At 40.6% G+C, this 15,588-nt stretch overlaps 1 protein-coding gene across 1 annotated transcript; it reads left to right on the forward strand.

Moving 5' to 3' along the window:
* The first annotated feature begins 865 nt into the window (after window positions 1-865).
* Window positions 866-1,292, forward strand: LOC121487735 (ubiquitin-like protein 5). The gene has a single exon (XM_041749710.1). The coding sequence runs from the start codon at window positions 909-911 to the stop codon at window positions 1,128-1,130; it is 222 nt and encodes a 73-aa protein (XP_041605644.1). The 5' UTR covers window positions 866-908; the 3' UTR covers window positions 1,131-1,292.
* The last annotated feature ends 14,296 nt before the right edge of the window (window positions 1,293-15,588 follow it).

Consider the following 15,588-nt stretch of genomic DNA (forward strand, 5'->3'; position numbering starts at 1 on the left):
ACAAATTCCTGTCTTGTTGAAACCACTTTTATTTTGCATCTCTTTCACAACCGTCAAACCTCTTTCCTATTTGCACACAGAAATATTATGCAACTATTTTAAATGTTACTTTAAGGAGCAGTTTGAGGGTCACAAAAGAATGTTTATGATACAGTAGGTGAAAAAAACTGGACACTAAATTGTATGTATCCTATGATCTCAGTAATTCTTTGCAAAAATTCATGGTTAAAAACAGTGGAAGGAGCTATACCCAAATAGAATGAAGATTGAATATTTTCCTTCTACTTGTTTATGCTTTTTAAAGTTTTCTGCAGTATATATCTAAATACTGATAATGAAGAAAAGATAAAGATTCTAGCCACCTGTATTTCTGACAAACCTGCCCCAACTGCCAGAAATACCCCCTTCTGCTTCTGCACTCATGGGCCATTTCATTCCTGCTCCTGTTATATTGTAAGCAAGCACTGTGTCTTATGTAACTTTGTGTTACACAGAATTTCACCTCTAGCAGACAAGTATTTGATGGATAAATCACAATTAGAAAGGCTGAGATGTTTATAAATACAGCTGACTTGAAGCAGTAACTTGGCTGGGGCGCCTGGGTGGCTCAGTCAGTTAAGTGCCTGACTCTTGATTTCTGCTCAGGTCATGGTCTCAGGGTCATGAGACTGAGCCTCCTGTCCATCCCCAAGCTCAGTGGGAAGTCTGCTTGAGGACTCTCCCTCTGCTCTTCCCCCCACTCACTCCCTTTCTCTCTAATAAATAAATACATACATAAACATTAAAAAAAAAACAAGCAAATTATTCACCACCCATTGTATTTAATTGATCTTCCAATATCAAATTTAAAAACAACACAAGGAGTTTGTGGCGCCGGCAGGTTCGAGGCGATTCGAGCTCCAGACAGGATGATCGAGGTTGTTTGCAACGACCGTCTAGGGAAGAAGGTCCGCGTTAAGTGCAACACTGATGACACCATCGGGGACCTTAAGAAGCTGATCGCAGCCCAAACTGGCACCCGTTGGAACAAGATCGTCCTGAAGAAGTGGTACACGATTTTCAAGGACCACGTGTCTCTGGGGGACTATGAAATCCACGATGGGATGAACCTGGAGCTTTATTACCAGTAGAGCAGAATTCCTTCCATTTGGCCTGTCCTGCCTCTCCCCCACCCCCCCCCCCGGCTCCTCTCCCCTCCTGTTGGCTCCTCTCCCCTCTTCGCTACCATCTCCCCCACACTGATACAGATGCTTGTTTTTAAAAACTCATGTTAATAAAATCTTAGAAGTTGCTTCAAAAAAAAAAAAAAAAAAAAAAAAACAACACAAAATTTATTGTAGCATTTAAATTTTACACATTTTTCTTTTGAATATTTATGACCACCCTATTAAGTATGTACTATTACCCCCATTTTACAGATTTCAAAACTGAGGCTTAAAAAGTTATTTGCCGCAGATTACAGAACTAGCAAGTGATAGGGCTGAGATTGTAACATAGATCTTTCTGACTTTACCACACTGTCCTACATAACATTTTTTTATCCAAACATTTATTTTAACCTTTTAACCTCCTAATAGCAGTACTAGTAATAGATAATATCTAGGCAGTGTATACCAAGTGCTAAATAATATCCTAAACAATATTTGTATGTATACACATACATACAAACTCTTTTAACCCTCACAATAATCTACAGAAGTATTTATATTGTACTAATAATATATTTCCTTTTTTATTAGCTAGTTTGTAACTGAAAAAGGAAAATATGCCCTAGTCTAATCATGAGAAAAACATCAGATAAATCCCAATTAAGAGATACTGACTAGTAGCCAGTACTGACTAGTATTTATTGAAACCGTCAAGGTCATCAAAAACAAGGAAAATCTGAGAAACCATCACAGCCAAGAGGAGCCAAAGGAAACAGGACAACAAAATGTAATATGAGATACTGGATGGAATCTTGGAACAGGAAAATTACATTAAGTAAAAAAAACAAAAACAAAAAAGGAAATTCAAAAGAGGCCTGTAAACAGCACATCAATATTGGTTCATTGTGACAAATTGTGAAAAATGTATCATACTAATAATACAAGATGCTAATAATAGGGGAAATTGGATGTAGGTATATGGAAACTCTCTACGATATTCGTAATTTTTCTGTAAATTTAAAACTCTCCTAAATTTAAAAGTTTTTTGACATACCTTATTTGTGCATTTATTTATTTACTTATTTACTTATTTATAATTCCAGTATACTTAACATACAGTGTTATATTAGTTTCAAATATACCATATAGTGATTCAACATTTCCATACATGGTGTTCATCATGATAAGTGTGTTCTTAATCTCCTTCACCTGTTTCACCCAGCCCGCCCACCCCTCTCCCCTCTAGTAACCATCTGTTTGTTCTCTATAGTTTAGAATCTGGATTTGGCTTGTCTCTTTTCTCCTCTTTGGTTGCTTTGTTTCTTAAATTCCACATGAGTGAAATCATATGATGTTTGTCTTTCTCTGACTTATTTCACTTAGCATAATACCCTCTAGGTCCATCTATGTTGCTGCAAATGGCAAGATTTCTCATTTTTTTTAAAGATTTGATTTATTTATTCATGAGAGACACAGAGAGAGAGAGAGAGAGAGAGAGAGAGAGAGAGAGAGAGAGAGGCAGAGACACAGGCAGAGAGAGAAGCAGGCTCCATGCAGGGAGCCCGATGCGGGACTCGATCCCGGGACTCCAGGATCACATCCTGGGCCAAAGGCAGGCGCTAAACCACTGAGCCACCCAGTAATCCCCAAGATTTCGCATTTTTATGGCTAATATTCCATTGCATATACATATACCGTATCTTCTTTATTCATTCATCTATTGATGGACAGTTGGATTACTTCCATAATTTGCCTATTGAAAGCAATGTTGCAATAAACAGGGGTGCACATATCCTTATGAATTAGTGTTTTCATATTCTTTGGGTAAATACCCAGTAGTATGATTGCTAGATCATATGGTAATTCTATTTTTAACTTTTTGAGGAACCTCCATACTATGCTCCACAGTGGCTGCACCAGTTTGCATTTCTATCAACAGTGCATAAGGGTTGCTTCTTCTCCACATCCTCCCTAACACTTGTTGTTTCTTGTGTTTTTGATTTTAATCACTCTGACAGGTGTGAGGCGATATCTCATTGTGGTTTTGATTTGCATTTCCCTGATGATGAGTGATGTTGAACATCTTTTCAAGTGTCTGTTGACCATCAGATGTCTTCTTTGGAGAAATGTCTATTCCTGCCTCTGCCCATTTTTTAGTTGAATTATCTGCTTTTCTGAATGTTGAGTTGTATAAGTTTTGTATGTTTTGGATACTAACCCTTTATTGGATGTCAGCTGCAAATACCTTCCCCCATTCCATAGTTGTCTTTTAGTTTTGTTGATAGTTTCGTTTGCTGTGTAGAAGCTTTTTATTTCAATGGAGTCCCTATAGTTTAGTTTTGCTCTTGTTTTCCTTGCCTTGGGAGACATATCTAGAAAAATGTTACTACAGCCAATGTCACAAAAGCTACTGTCTATGCTCTCGTCTAGGATTTTTATGGTTTCAGGTCCATAATTAATTTTGAGGGGTTTTTTTTGTGCATGGTGTAAGAAAGTGTCCCGCTTCATTCTTTTTGCATGTTGCTGTCCGGTTTTCCCAACACCATTTGTTGAAGAGACATTTTCCCATTGCATATTTTTGCCTGCTTTGTCAAAGATTAATTGACCATATAACTGTGGGTTTATTTCTGGGCTTTCTATTCTGTTCCATTGATTTATGTTTCTATAAAAAGTTTATTTTTTAAAAAAAGGAATACATGAATTTGGAAAAAAAAATCTCACACAGAACCAGAATATATAAAATGCAACAACAGTAAGTCTGCCTCTTATTTTAGACTCTATTCTCTTGGTTCCCCTTCCCAGAAGCAAGCATGGCTGCCAATTTCTTGTGTCTCCTTCTCTGTAAGCACATATTGGTTCTGACATATTTTTCAATAGAGAGATCTACATTTATGACTTAAGAATCTAACTAGGTTCAAGTTAGGCAAGTGCAGTAGGGTTCTATGACTGCTATAACAAATTACTACAGACTCGGTGGCTTAAAACAACAAAATCTATTCCCTCACTTTTCTGGAGGCAAGAAATCTGAAATCAGTATCACTGGGCCAAAATCGATGTGTCACCAGGGCCATGCTCCCTCCTTAGGCTCAAGAGCAGATTCTGTTCCTTGCTTCTTTCAGCATCTGGTGGCTGCCAGCATTACTTGGCTTGTGGCTACATCCCTCCAATCTCTGTCTTCATAGTTACCTTGCTTTCTCTTGTTCCTTTGTGTATGTCACATCTTGCCCTATTGCCTTCTTAAAAGATTACACTATAATTATTTGGGGCCCAATGAGTAATCCAAGATAAGCTCTCCTTCTCAAGAGCACTAACTCAAATCACACCTGTGAAGACAATCTTTCAAAAAATAAAGAAACAGTTACAGGTTCTAGATATTAGGACCAATTCTCTTTGGTGGTTTTTATTCAGCCCACTACGGTAAGTTATGGATTTTTTTAACATTAAAGCTTTCGTTCACAAATTAATAACAACAACAAGAATCAAACTGTTCTTTTTCAGGTTAACAAAAGTAAGAAAGGTGAATTATATGATGATCTCTAGCATCCCTACCCCTTGCCCTCTGAGGGACTTAACTATATTCCCTTTAAGCTCATCTCAAAAGATGTGGGATGGTCTCCAGTAATATGCAGCTGGTAATTTAAATTCAGGGCCTCAAGATATTGTTTTCAACTTCCCTTCCCATCTTCCCTTTTGCAAGGGCAACTTAACTCCCAGTGCTTTGGGCCCCTTCCGCCCTGTTGCATCACTTTCCAGCTGTGGTTGTTCCACCCTCATTGTCAGAGCAACGTGATGAAAGATCTGCAGCGTCTGATGCAAGACTATGCTCCCTTGGTGTCCCCTCGCCCAACTAGCTGGCTCTGTCCCCCGTGTGAGAACACTGCTGCCTGACTGGGGAACATGTGCCAGTCCCCAGAGCTCTAGATTCTGACTTTGAACGCAGCCTTAGGTCTTTATATGTGAAGCAGAAGAACTCTGGAGAACTCTGTACACAGGTGGGTTCACTAGGAGAGTGAGGAAGGTAGGAAAATGAAGTACACGCCAGGAAAAGGAAAAAAAAAAAAATAACCCAGCCTCAGTGGACCTGCCATGCTTTCCTGATTCATTGGCTCCAACCCAAAAGGTCAGACCTTCCAGAGACAGCCTGAAATGTCTTGCCTATGAAATACCCAGTAGAGAGATGAGGTACTTCTGTTTTCTCGTATGGTTAAGCATTGACAATAATAGTTAATAATGAGCCTACTAGGAAAGTTTAAGTTGAAACCTAATACTTTCCTACATGATAGGTTCTGATGCATCCCCACCAGTATTAAAACAAGTGCGGGCAAGGAAGCAGTTATACTTCAGTATAAAACAGAGTTCCCAGGATTTTCATTTACCACTAGTGATTACTGCTCAGGGAAAGGATTAAGAGCATATATAAAGCCTAATTCCAATTCCTCACAGTCCACCTGCTAGCTCCTTTCTGTAACCAGCATAATATTTACCAAGATATTTTAAGCCAAGCATGAAAAAGCCAAGAAGACCAATAACTTTGTTATATGGAATGCTGACCAAGGACATAATGGAGGAATTAACCACCACGTCTGACCTGGCTCATGACATGAACATGCCCACCCTCCTGGAGGGCTGCTGGGAGGGACAGCTGAGGTCATGTATCTGGGGTACTTCGCACAGTGCCTGGCAAGTGGCAAAGGCTTGATAAATAGCAGCTACCTCTATTATTAGCACAACCCTGGGGCCCGCAGGGAAACTCCATCCAGTATTAGGCACAGGGAGGAGGGGGAAAAAAATAAGAAAGGCACAGTAAGAGGTGGAGGGGCGGGGAGAAAGGGAAGAGGAAACGAGAGACCAAGAATCCGACAGACAAGTTTTACAAGTTTTCCTCAGCATAGCTTCTACCCTAGATGCACAATCCAAAATGACTTTAAAAAAAAAAACCTGATTGTCAGATGCTGCCAATTGAACTAAAATTGTATATTTTAAATTTATGCCAGAAAACATTTTTCACGATTGGAAATTCAGTTAGCTATATTTAGTTTCTTTCTTTTTTTCCCACAAAAAAATGAAAGACCCAGGTGATACTGTTTTCCACCTACTCAGTCCTGAGATTAAATCCTGGTGTGTGGTAGTTTCATGGACAATTTGCCTATCGGAACTACCTAAAAATGTGCCTGGTTGGGTAAAGCTCCCCTCACCTGACCCAGGCAGGCAACCTTTCCTTGATCAACATAGTGAAATAGCTAATGTTTGTATCATCCCCACTGCTCTTTCAACGTATAGGAATGAGAGACACAATTGATGTTCATCACCAGTCTCAATGGGGAGAGGGACACGAGTGTCACTACTCTGTACTGATCTGTGTCCTGGATTAATGCTTGGAGGTTTTGAAGAGCTTTTCATCAAGAACCCGCACAATAATATGACATAATGTAAAGTAGAATAAGGAATCAGCAGGAACAAAATAAACAAAAATAGAAAAATTGAGACGGAGAAAAGCCTAAGACAGCTTAGAGAGAACCTAGAATTGTGCCTTAGATTTAGCTAGAGAGACGTTTCCAGGCAGCCGGAGCAGCAACCTAGGAGCCAGGGCCCATGGGGCCAACCTCAGGCCTGGAAAGGAAGGAATGGTAGGAGCTGCAGGAATCACAAGGAGGAGCATAGGGCAAGAGTCCTATGAGTCTGGACTGGAGGACAGCCAGTGAGCCTGAAATATCTAATTTTATTTCCACTATTGCAAACTAACTCCACCCCATCCCCTTTTAGTACGGCCCCAGAGAAACACAGATAACTAGTTTCCAAAGACCCAGTGTGTAGATAGTCCAAGATGCTGGTTAAGGGTGCTTCCCTGCTTTGAAGATCAGATGAATAAGCAGTAAAATAAGCATCTGCTGGATACCTGTGGCAAAGCCAGCAATTTCCTCAAAAGACTGGGCCTACTCTAGCATGGCAACAAATAAATGCTAAGGTTACGGCATTCTATGTGGTGGATCGTGGCTCTGATGCTCTTGGCATGGTCTCCGCTTAAAGCAGGTGCTACCAATCATTCTGCAAGGTCAAAAAAAAAAAAATCCTCAGAAATCCTCTCAGGAGCAAAAGCTTCCCAATGAACCTGCCTGGATGAATTAGCTGCACAATGTGCCTCTGTAGAAACTACATGAATTAGCCCTACAGCCGCAGTACTTGACACAGAGCAGTCTATTTTGGAGGACATCTGCCAAAAGAATACTTTTGTTAAGAATGGCTAATGTCAAATGGCTCTTAAAAAGAGAAAAACAAGTAGCTGGAAGGCCCACCTGTTTGTGGTAGGCCCCTCCTGGTGCCTAACAAAAGGCCACAGATCAGTAAACCTGAAGGTTGGCATGTTTGCATTCCACCATTATCTATAGCCAGGCATCCAGGTGATTGCACAGAAGTTCCAAATCCCTGAAATATAATTTTGCATATGGGTGAAAAGTAACAAAACTAAACAATCCCAAATTACTATCTAATCTCTAAGCAATCCATTCTGGCTAACCCTGCTTCTTACAGAATTATGAATATACAGTATACCAGGCTTCCCATCACATCTGAATTAAGGGTATAATAGTTTCTGAGTGATTTGGCCACTCCAATTGACTCTTCTGATTCAAAATGTGTGAGGAAAGAATCCCTAGGGTGTCTCTTCTCCAGTGTCCTTGTCCCTTATTTCTTTATGATAAGCAAAACAATGCCCATCCCACCCACCTCCTGCAAAAATATCTACATTTTAACCTGCAGAAACTTTGAATATGTTGGGTTACATAGCAAGTTGGAATTAAGGCTGGAGGTGGAATTAAGCTGCTGGTCAACTGACTTTGAGAGGGAAAAACTAATATGGATTATTTTAATGGGCCCATTACAGGGTCTGTAATACTGGAAGAGAGAGACAGTCAAAACCAGGAAGAGGGCATCATGACAAAGTTTCAGTCTTTGCTAGCTTTGAGGATGGAAGAGGGTCAAGAACCAAGGAATGCAGACAATATCTAGAAGCTGGAAAAGGCAAGAATAACAGATTCTCCCTTAGAGTCTTCAGGAAGGAACCCGACCCTATAGACAATTTGATTTTAGCCCCATGAGACCCATTTTGGATTTCTGACTGTGAGATGGTAAATTTACTACTTTACTACTATTTTATTTCTCCCCAACTGCAACTCCTATAAAAGCTGAAAATTCACCTCTCTTTCTTCCCAGACTTAACTAGTTCTTCAACCTTGCAAACACACTGGAATCACCTGGAGAGCTTTCAAAAATAATGAATCCTGAGTCTCACACCCAGAAATTCTGATTTCATTGATCTGGGTTCAGCCCAGGAATCAGGAATTTTTAAAACTCCCCAGATGATTCTGATGTGCAGCTGAGTTTGAGAACCACTGTCATAGAGGGTGTGATATATGTTTTCATTAACCCCTCTTCATACTCTTCAGACCATGCTGTTTCTTATTAGAATCAAAAGCAGATGAAAGAGCAATAAAAGGCATAAGCTGACATCTAATTTTTGACAGATTTCTCTCCAGAATAAATAGGGAGCATAACCAGCAGTAGCAGAGAAGCCACCCCTGAACTGCTTGCTCCTCATGGAAAGTATTGGCACAGGATAGTGGGCTCCCAAACCCCTATATGTAGAGATCGGGATTTACTGGCAAAGAATTAAATCCATCGTAGCTAGTTTAAGCAGGAAAAGTACTTATTACAGGCTACTGTCAAGGCTTACCGAATCATTGGGAAAGTCAAAGAAATAGCCTCCAAGTCAAGCTTTCAGGAACAAAAAGCCACAATGCAGAAATGAGCCACCAAAGGAGTTTCTGCCTCCACTGTGATGAGGAAGCAGCTACAACCAGGAGGCTGTCCCATCAGAAGGTTGCACCAGGCCTGCATACATACCAGCAGGTGGGAGGGCCCAATGCTCTGCCTCTTAGTACTCAAACCGAGCTACTAACTGCTGGTAGGTATGTTAAAGCTGCCACAGGAAAAAAATAAAAATTAAAAAAACCCAACTCCCCTGTGATTGTGCTTTTTAGAAAAAAACAAGCACAGCAGAACTTAGTGTCCACTCCACTTCTACCTTCTAAATCTTACACAAGTGTGTTCGATTGGCCCAGACTCTATGACATCCAAAATTTTAGCTACAGGAGAATCTGGGTAAAATAAATTTTTTACTAACTTCTGCAGATCATGAAAGTTCACAGAAGAAAGCCTGAATGGGTATTGAGCTCCAATCCACCATAAATGCCATTCACTGTTCCCCTGGCTCATCAACATCCATACTTACATTCTCTCCGTATTTAACCCTCCAAATGATAATAACATAACTGTCCCTGTACTAAAAAAAATGTACTCCCCTTCCCTGAAGACACCCAAACTTCCATGAGTCTCTGTCTTTGGATGATATTTATTCCTTCTCCAGTTCAGTTTCAATTCCACCAGGATGTTCATCCTCCCTCCGCAGCCCGTTGTTGGTTACTTTCGTTCTCAGCATCACAGCTGGGCCAAGTTTTTTAGCTGGTGGAGTCACCCAGATCTTCATTCCTAGTGAATCTGAGCACTAGGGGATCCTGAATATACTCAATTTCTGTACTCTTCCATGTAAGGTATATGTTTAATATACGCATTAAATATAGAATTTAATATAACGTTTCCACTGGGCACAAAAACCCCCTCCATTCCAAAAATGCTTCTCCCTGCTTCCGTTGTATAACGACCATCCTATTTCCTCTTGATAACCAGGCTCAATCACCCAGCTGACCTGATGATGATCCCTCTTTTGCCTGTTGGTCTTATTTGCATGTGGTGCCCAAGTGGTGAGGGGCAATCTCAAATTTCAGTTTTTTGGGACTAACTGATATCATGTGCCTCCTGGTGTTTTCACTGAGGACCCGATATTAGTTACGTGACATTCCTGCCAAAAATGCATAACCTGAATCTAATTATGAGGAAACACTGTCAGGCTATGGAAAGCGGGCTTACAGACATCCACAAGGCAGGTGAGTGCGTCCAACTTATTTTTTAGCAACTAATCCTCAAAACATGCCCTATCATAAACAAATGTGAAGATAAGTGTGACCCTCCTAAGGGTTCATTCACATATCTCTTCCTCAGTCCTTGACACCAGTCCTCCTATCTATTTCCTTCCAAATCTCTAACCATCCAGCTATTCTACTGACCATTAACCATATCCAATGGGAATGCCTGGGTGGCTCAGAATTAAGCATCTGCCTTCAGCTCAGGGCATGATCCTAGAGTCCTGGGATGGAGTCCCACATCGGGCTCCCAGCATGGAGCCTGCTTCTCCCTCTGCCTGTCTCTGCCTCTGTGTGTGTGTGTCTCTCTCATGAATAAATAAATAAATAAAATCTTTTTTTTAAAAAGCCATAACCAATGTATCTGTGTCAGCCTGGACCTCTGGCCACCTTATTTTTCAGATCACATTGATAAATTCAAATCACTGATTTTTTCCCCCTACTATCCTTCAAAGTTACCACTGGGTGGGGCTATAATGGTGCAGAAGTCGACTTTCACTAACACAAGCATATCTTGTGGAACACATCCTAAACCAGTCTTGATTCCCCCTCCCCCAGTTAATGTTCATTGGGCTCACCCCAAGAATCTATGGGTATTGGCTAAGGAAGAGGACAATGCAGCAGTAGGTGATACCTGGGAGTATGAGCTTTCCAGCAATGTACTTATGCCTTCAAGACCACTTAATGATGAAGTGTTAAAGAATTAAGAATTAAAAGACCCATTCTTACAGCCTGATTCATAAGATAAAACCAAGCCCACGGACAGCTCAGGTCATGTGATCACTTGGTATGCCATGAAAAGTAAGCCAGGACTATTTCTCAGAGGGAGCATTTTTTATTATGTATATCAAGTGGGATCCTGATAGATCAGCCATCTATTCATTCCTGGAAACCTCATGATCAATTAATTACTCATGATCAATCAGCTTCCCAATGAACTTTTCCAGCTCTATTACCAGAAGCTGCTTTAACTTTGCATCTGCATTTAAGTGTTGCTACTTGAGCTTCCCCACTCCAAGATCTCAACAGATCCACTGCAATCAACATACCCATTTCAAGAGCACCTTTACCCCTGACCTAGAGAGGACTTCACTGCAATACTTTTCAAGGATATATTTCTCACAACTTTGTTTTTCAATGTCTTGGTGAAAAGAGCATCCTCTGGGTCTCCTTAGTGAGTTACTGGGTCATACATGAAATAGTCCTTTCTCTTAAGAATTTAGATTCCTGCCCCTATATTATACCATGGATTTCGGACACCTGAATTTCCTTCCATGTAGACCTTCACTAAGTCCCATTTCCAGTCATTCAACCAGGCCTAGAATTACAACTATTACCAGCTGAACTCACTAGAACAATGAACCCAGAATCTTTGGGAAATGCACCCACACCAAAAAATTAAGCCAGATTTAAAATTGTTTCTTTCTCTCTGGCCTAGATTCTCCTAATCCATTCCTACACCTGTTCCCTAGGGTTTTGCTGATATAAATGAGCAAAATATTGCAAATCCTTGGGTATGTAAACATTTGTCTCATAAGATAGACATTGTACTTGTCCTTCTAGAGACATACTGGTGTTCGACTTCCAATAGAGAACAATGAGTGGTTGGAAATAGGGGCAGGAAGAAAACTGACATCCCGTTGCAAGGAAACTACCTCAGTAAAGCCATTATAGTCTCTAGCAAGGCCTGACCAGTCTTATGAGACAGGGAAGGACAAGATGCTTCTACTGGCTATGGAGGCTCAATGGAATATTGGGGATCTTGGAAGGCTGGACTGAACCCGCCCAAGTAGTTCCAATTCTCAGGGTCCCACTCTTTCCCAATCAATACCCAAAGTTTTACATAAAAGACCTAGTGGTTCTATGAGTTTAGATTATCTTTTAATCATCAACCCACAGAATCAAATGGTATTTGATATTAGAATGCATACGCCTTGCAACTACATGAAATAAATGGTTCTTCTAGAAAGTCATAGAAGTTCCTTGGTCCTCTGATCATGCCTCATGCCAATAACTTTAAAATTCTGAGCATATCATTTTCTTTCTTGAAGTTCTCCAACGTAGGTAAAACAGCCACCCAACTCCACAGACCTTGTATTCCTTATTCTCACCATGATGGTCAGCAGGCACTCTACCAAAAGCTTTGCCTTCACTGAGCTCTTCATTCTAAGTAATCAATATTTTAAGTCACTATTGCACCACTCCATGTCATATACTGCCAATATTCCATATTCTAATATTTCATATTCCATATTCTAATTCCATATTCCATAATCATTGCTACTTTCAAACCCAATAGTCAGGAAAAATGAATCCAAATTTCCAATTTTTTAAGAGTCTGTTGCCTATAACTCACCTAGTACCAATTATAGGCATAGATAGATTTAGTTCCAGAGAACATAAGCCATTCTAGCAAGGTGAAGAATGAAAAAAAAATTATTATAGGGCATTGAAAAGCTCACTGAATCTTTAGAAGAGTCAAAATTTAGGTTGACATTTCAGAAATGACTCCCAAAACTACATGAAGACCTGGATCACCAAGGGATCTTTGTTCTCCCTAGATGAGGAAACTGCCATCTCCTAAACAATATGACTGCCAAAGTCCAGAAGCCACCGCAGTGGGGTGGGCCTCAAGGACAGGAAGGTGGTGCCATGTGAAACCAGACATGCCTTAGTCCTCACTCGCAAAATGAGCTTTCTGTGACCACCTCTTAACACCCACAAACTTCTGCTAATGCTGCTACAGAAAATTCAAATACCTCCATGACTAAACTTTTAAAAGAAAAAACAGAAGCAGCAAAAGCAAGGCCTCTGCCTCGTTTTACCTTCCAAACATTGCACTAGTGCAACTTAATGGCAGGACTTAAATCACATTCAGAGCCCTGAGGGTAGGGTAGTCTGGGAAATGTGGTGTTTGGTTCACCAGCCACTACAATGCAAGAAGGCATATTAGAAGTCAGGTAAAGTAGACAGTAGGGGCAGAGCTAGCAAACCCATCACAAACCCCAAATACTAAGTTCTAGTCTTAAACTCTGACAAGAACTTTTGTAGATATAATTTTGTTTGAAACCAGTGAGACCATTGCATACATTTTCTTTATATGCTCCACATACCTATATAATACCTCAACAGTTGTAGATAAACTATAAATTCCAATTGATTGAATGATTGGTTTAGAATATGTTGTAACTTCTTATTTTCCTGACTCATAGCTAGAAGTCACTGGGTAATGCCTTCTCAACACAGCTGCAGCACAAAATATTTGCTGTTTATCTTGATGAGATACCAGGTCTTCTGAATCATCTGAGTAACAATAAATTATATTTGGAAGCATTGTAGATGAACTACATTGTACAATATACTCATTTCTGGAAACTGATATAGGGAACCAATGCACCCCTTTTTTTCCATTCACTTGAGAAAACAGAGAGTTTACTGTCTTAAGGAAAGTCACACTTTCATGGCCTCTTGCCTTGAAGTCAATAATGTGCCTTACAGAAGAATCCCAGTAGAGATAGACAGTCTATCTTCTCCAAGATATCCCCTTTCTTATCATACATTCAGTTGTCTTGAAACTCCCAAAGTCTCTGGAGTAATTGTTTTGCCCGAAACAGAGAACATCTTTGTGAGTGTTTCTCAGAGGAACAACTGACCCAGAGAACCATAGCCCCCTCCTTCAAATTCTGCTCTCAGCACCAAGACCCATTGGTTTGTAGTGTATAAATATCCAATTCACACAGTGTGTCAAGTGTTGGCCAGAACCCAAACCTTGCACACCCGCCCTGGCCTGCTCAGAATTTGGGAGGGCAAAGGTCATCGTGCCCATTTCCCCCTGGCTTCAGTCAGGACTATACAAAATTAATCTTGGCCCACAAGAAACTGATTGTAACCTGGGAATGACATGAAATAGCCACTTTCTTCTCAAATCTCCCCTGTTACTTCCTAAACCATTGATTGAAAGGAAAAAGTAGCTCATGAAAGGTGAAAAGGTTTCATTTCAGAAGCACCAAGGAGACCTTGACAAGACCCACAGAGGCCTCTAAATGATTTTTGAATGACTACTGTGTTGTTTCACTCAAAAAGTTAAGGATTTGGGAGGGGGTCCATAGCAAGCAACGTGGAACACGTTGACATGAGCAGACCAGATCTCTCTCGATCTCTCTCTCTCTCTCTCCTCTTTCTGCAAACAAAAAAGGAAAGAAAGGAAATGGAGATTATTATTATAGTAATTCAATAGCTCCCCTACCTCCTGAAATACTAGAATAATTGCCTCAACCTGTAGTGGAGACCAATTACAGCTTAGTCGCTGCTCTGGGCATGGACCTTCAGAGAGTTGTTCAGAGTAGAAGAGTCTTCCATTCCACATCCCTGCTACACACTCTGTGTTCCTCAGCAATGTAGGTACAACCCCCTACATTTTCTTTTGTTAAACATAGTCAGAGCCACACTTTCCTATCTAACCCTAAATTCTCAAGGCTTCCCTATAAAGGTACGTGAGCTCTCCCTGGAGGAACTGGCACAGGATAGAAGAAAATGGCTCCAAAGGAAGGTTTTTAGTTTGGCTTTATTTTTAAAAGGAACTGAAGACAATTAGATGTCATTTATACTCCTTTTTAAGAAGTCAGAGAGGAGTAAGAATAACCCCTCAGGATTTCTTGCTAGACTCTAGCCCTCAAGGAAAGCCCAGCTTTCCCTTTGTGGCATCTGCCTGTCATTGCTTCTGACTCCCTCCCCCAACATGCAACAGTGGAGGCTTCTGCATATGCTTGCCTTTCTGACAGGATTTGTGCATTGCATTCTCCCTTATATTTTTTTTCTTAAGGATTTTATTTATTTGAGAGAAAGTGCATGAGTGGGGGAGGGGTAGAGGGAGAAGCAGGCTCCCAGCTGAGCAAAGAGCCCAACGTGCAGCTCAGTCCTAGGACTCCGGGATTATGACCTGAACCAAAGGCAGATACTTAAACAACTGAGCCACCCAGGCACCCCGCATTCTCCCTCTTATAACTATCCTACCCCCAACACACACAAACGCATACATACACACACACACAATCTTCTTTCATGACTCAAAAATAGTCATAAAAAGCAAAAGCAACGGCTTCAGGGGCACCTGGATGGCAGATGATTGATAGATAGAGAGAGAGAGAGAGAGAGAGAGAGAGATCCCCCCTTAAAAAAAAAAAAGCAATGGCTTCAGAGCTACATTATGTGAGCTCCAATTGTGGCTCCACCATATACAAAGTGTTGGACAAGTTCTATGCCTCAATTTCTTAGTCTATAGAATGAAGATAATAATAGCATCTACCACGAAAAGTTGCTTTTGAGGGTTAAATTATGAATGCTATTCAAATGCTTAGAAAAACATCTGGCATAAGGTCATATTCAATACATATTTGCTCCTATTA

Source organism: Vulpes lagopus, chromosome 3 (assembly GCF_018345385.1).
Source record: "Vulpes lagopus strain Blue_001 chromosome 3, ASM1834538v1, whole genome shotgun sequence".
NCBI classification, from domain to species: Eukaryota; Metazoa; Chordata; class Mammalia; order Carnivora; family Canidae; genus Vulpes; species Vulpes lagopus.

Excerpts from the sequence above, each read along its gene's own strand:
- LOC121487735 (XM_041749710.1), top strand. The coding sequence starts at position 909 with ATGATCGAGGTTGTTTGCAACGACCGTCTAGGGAAGAAGGTCCGCGTT.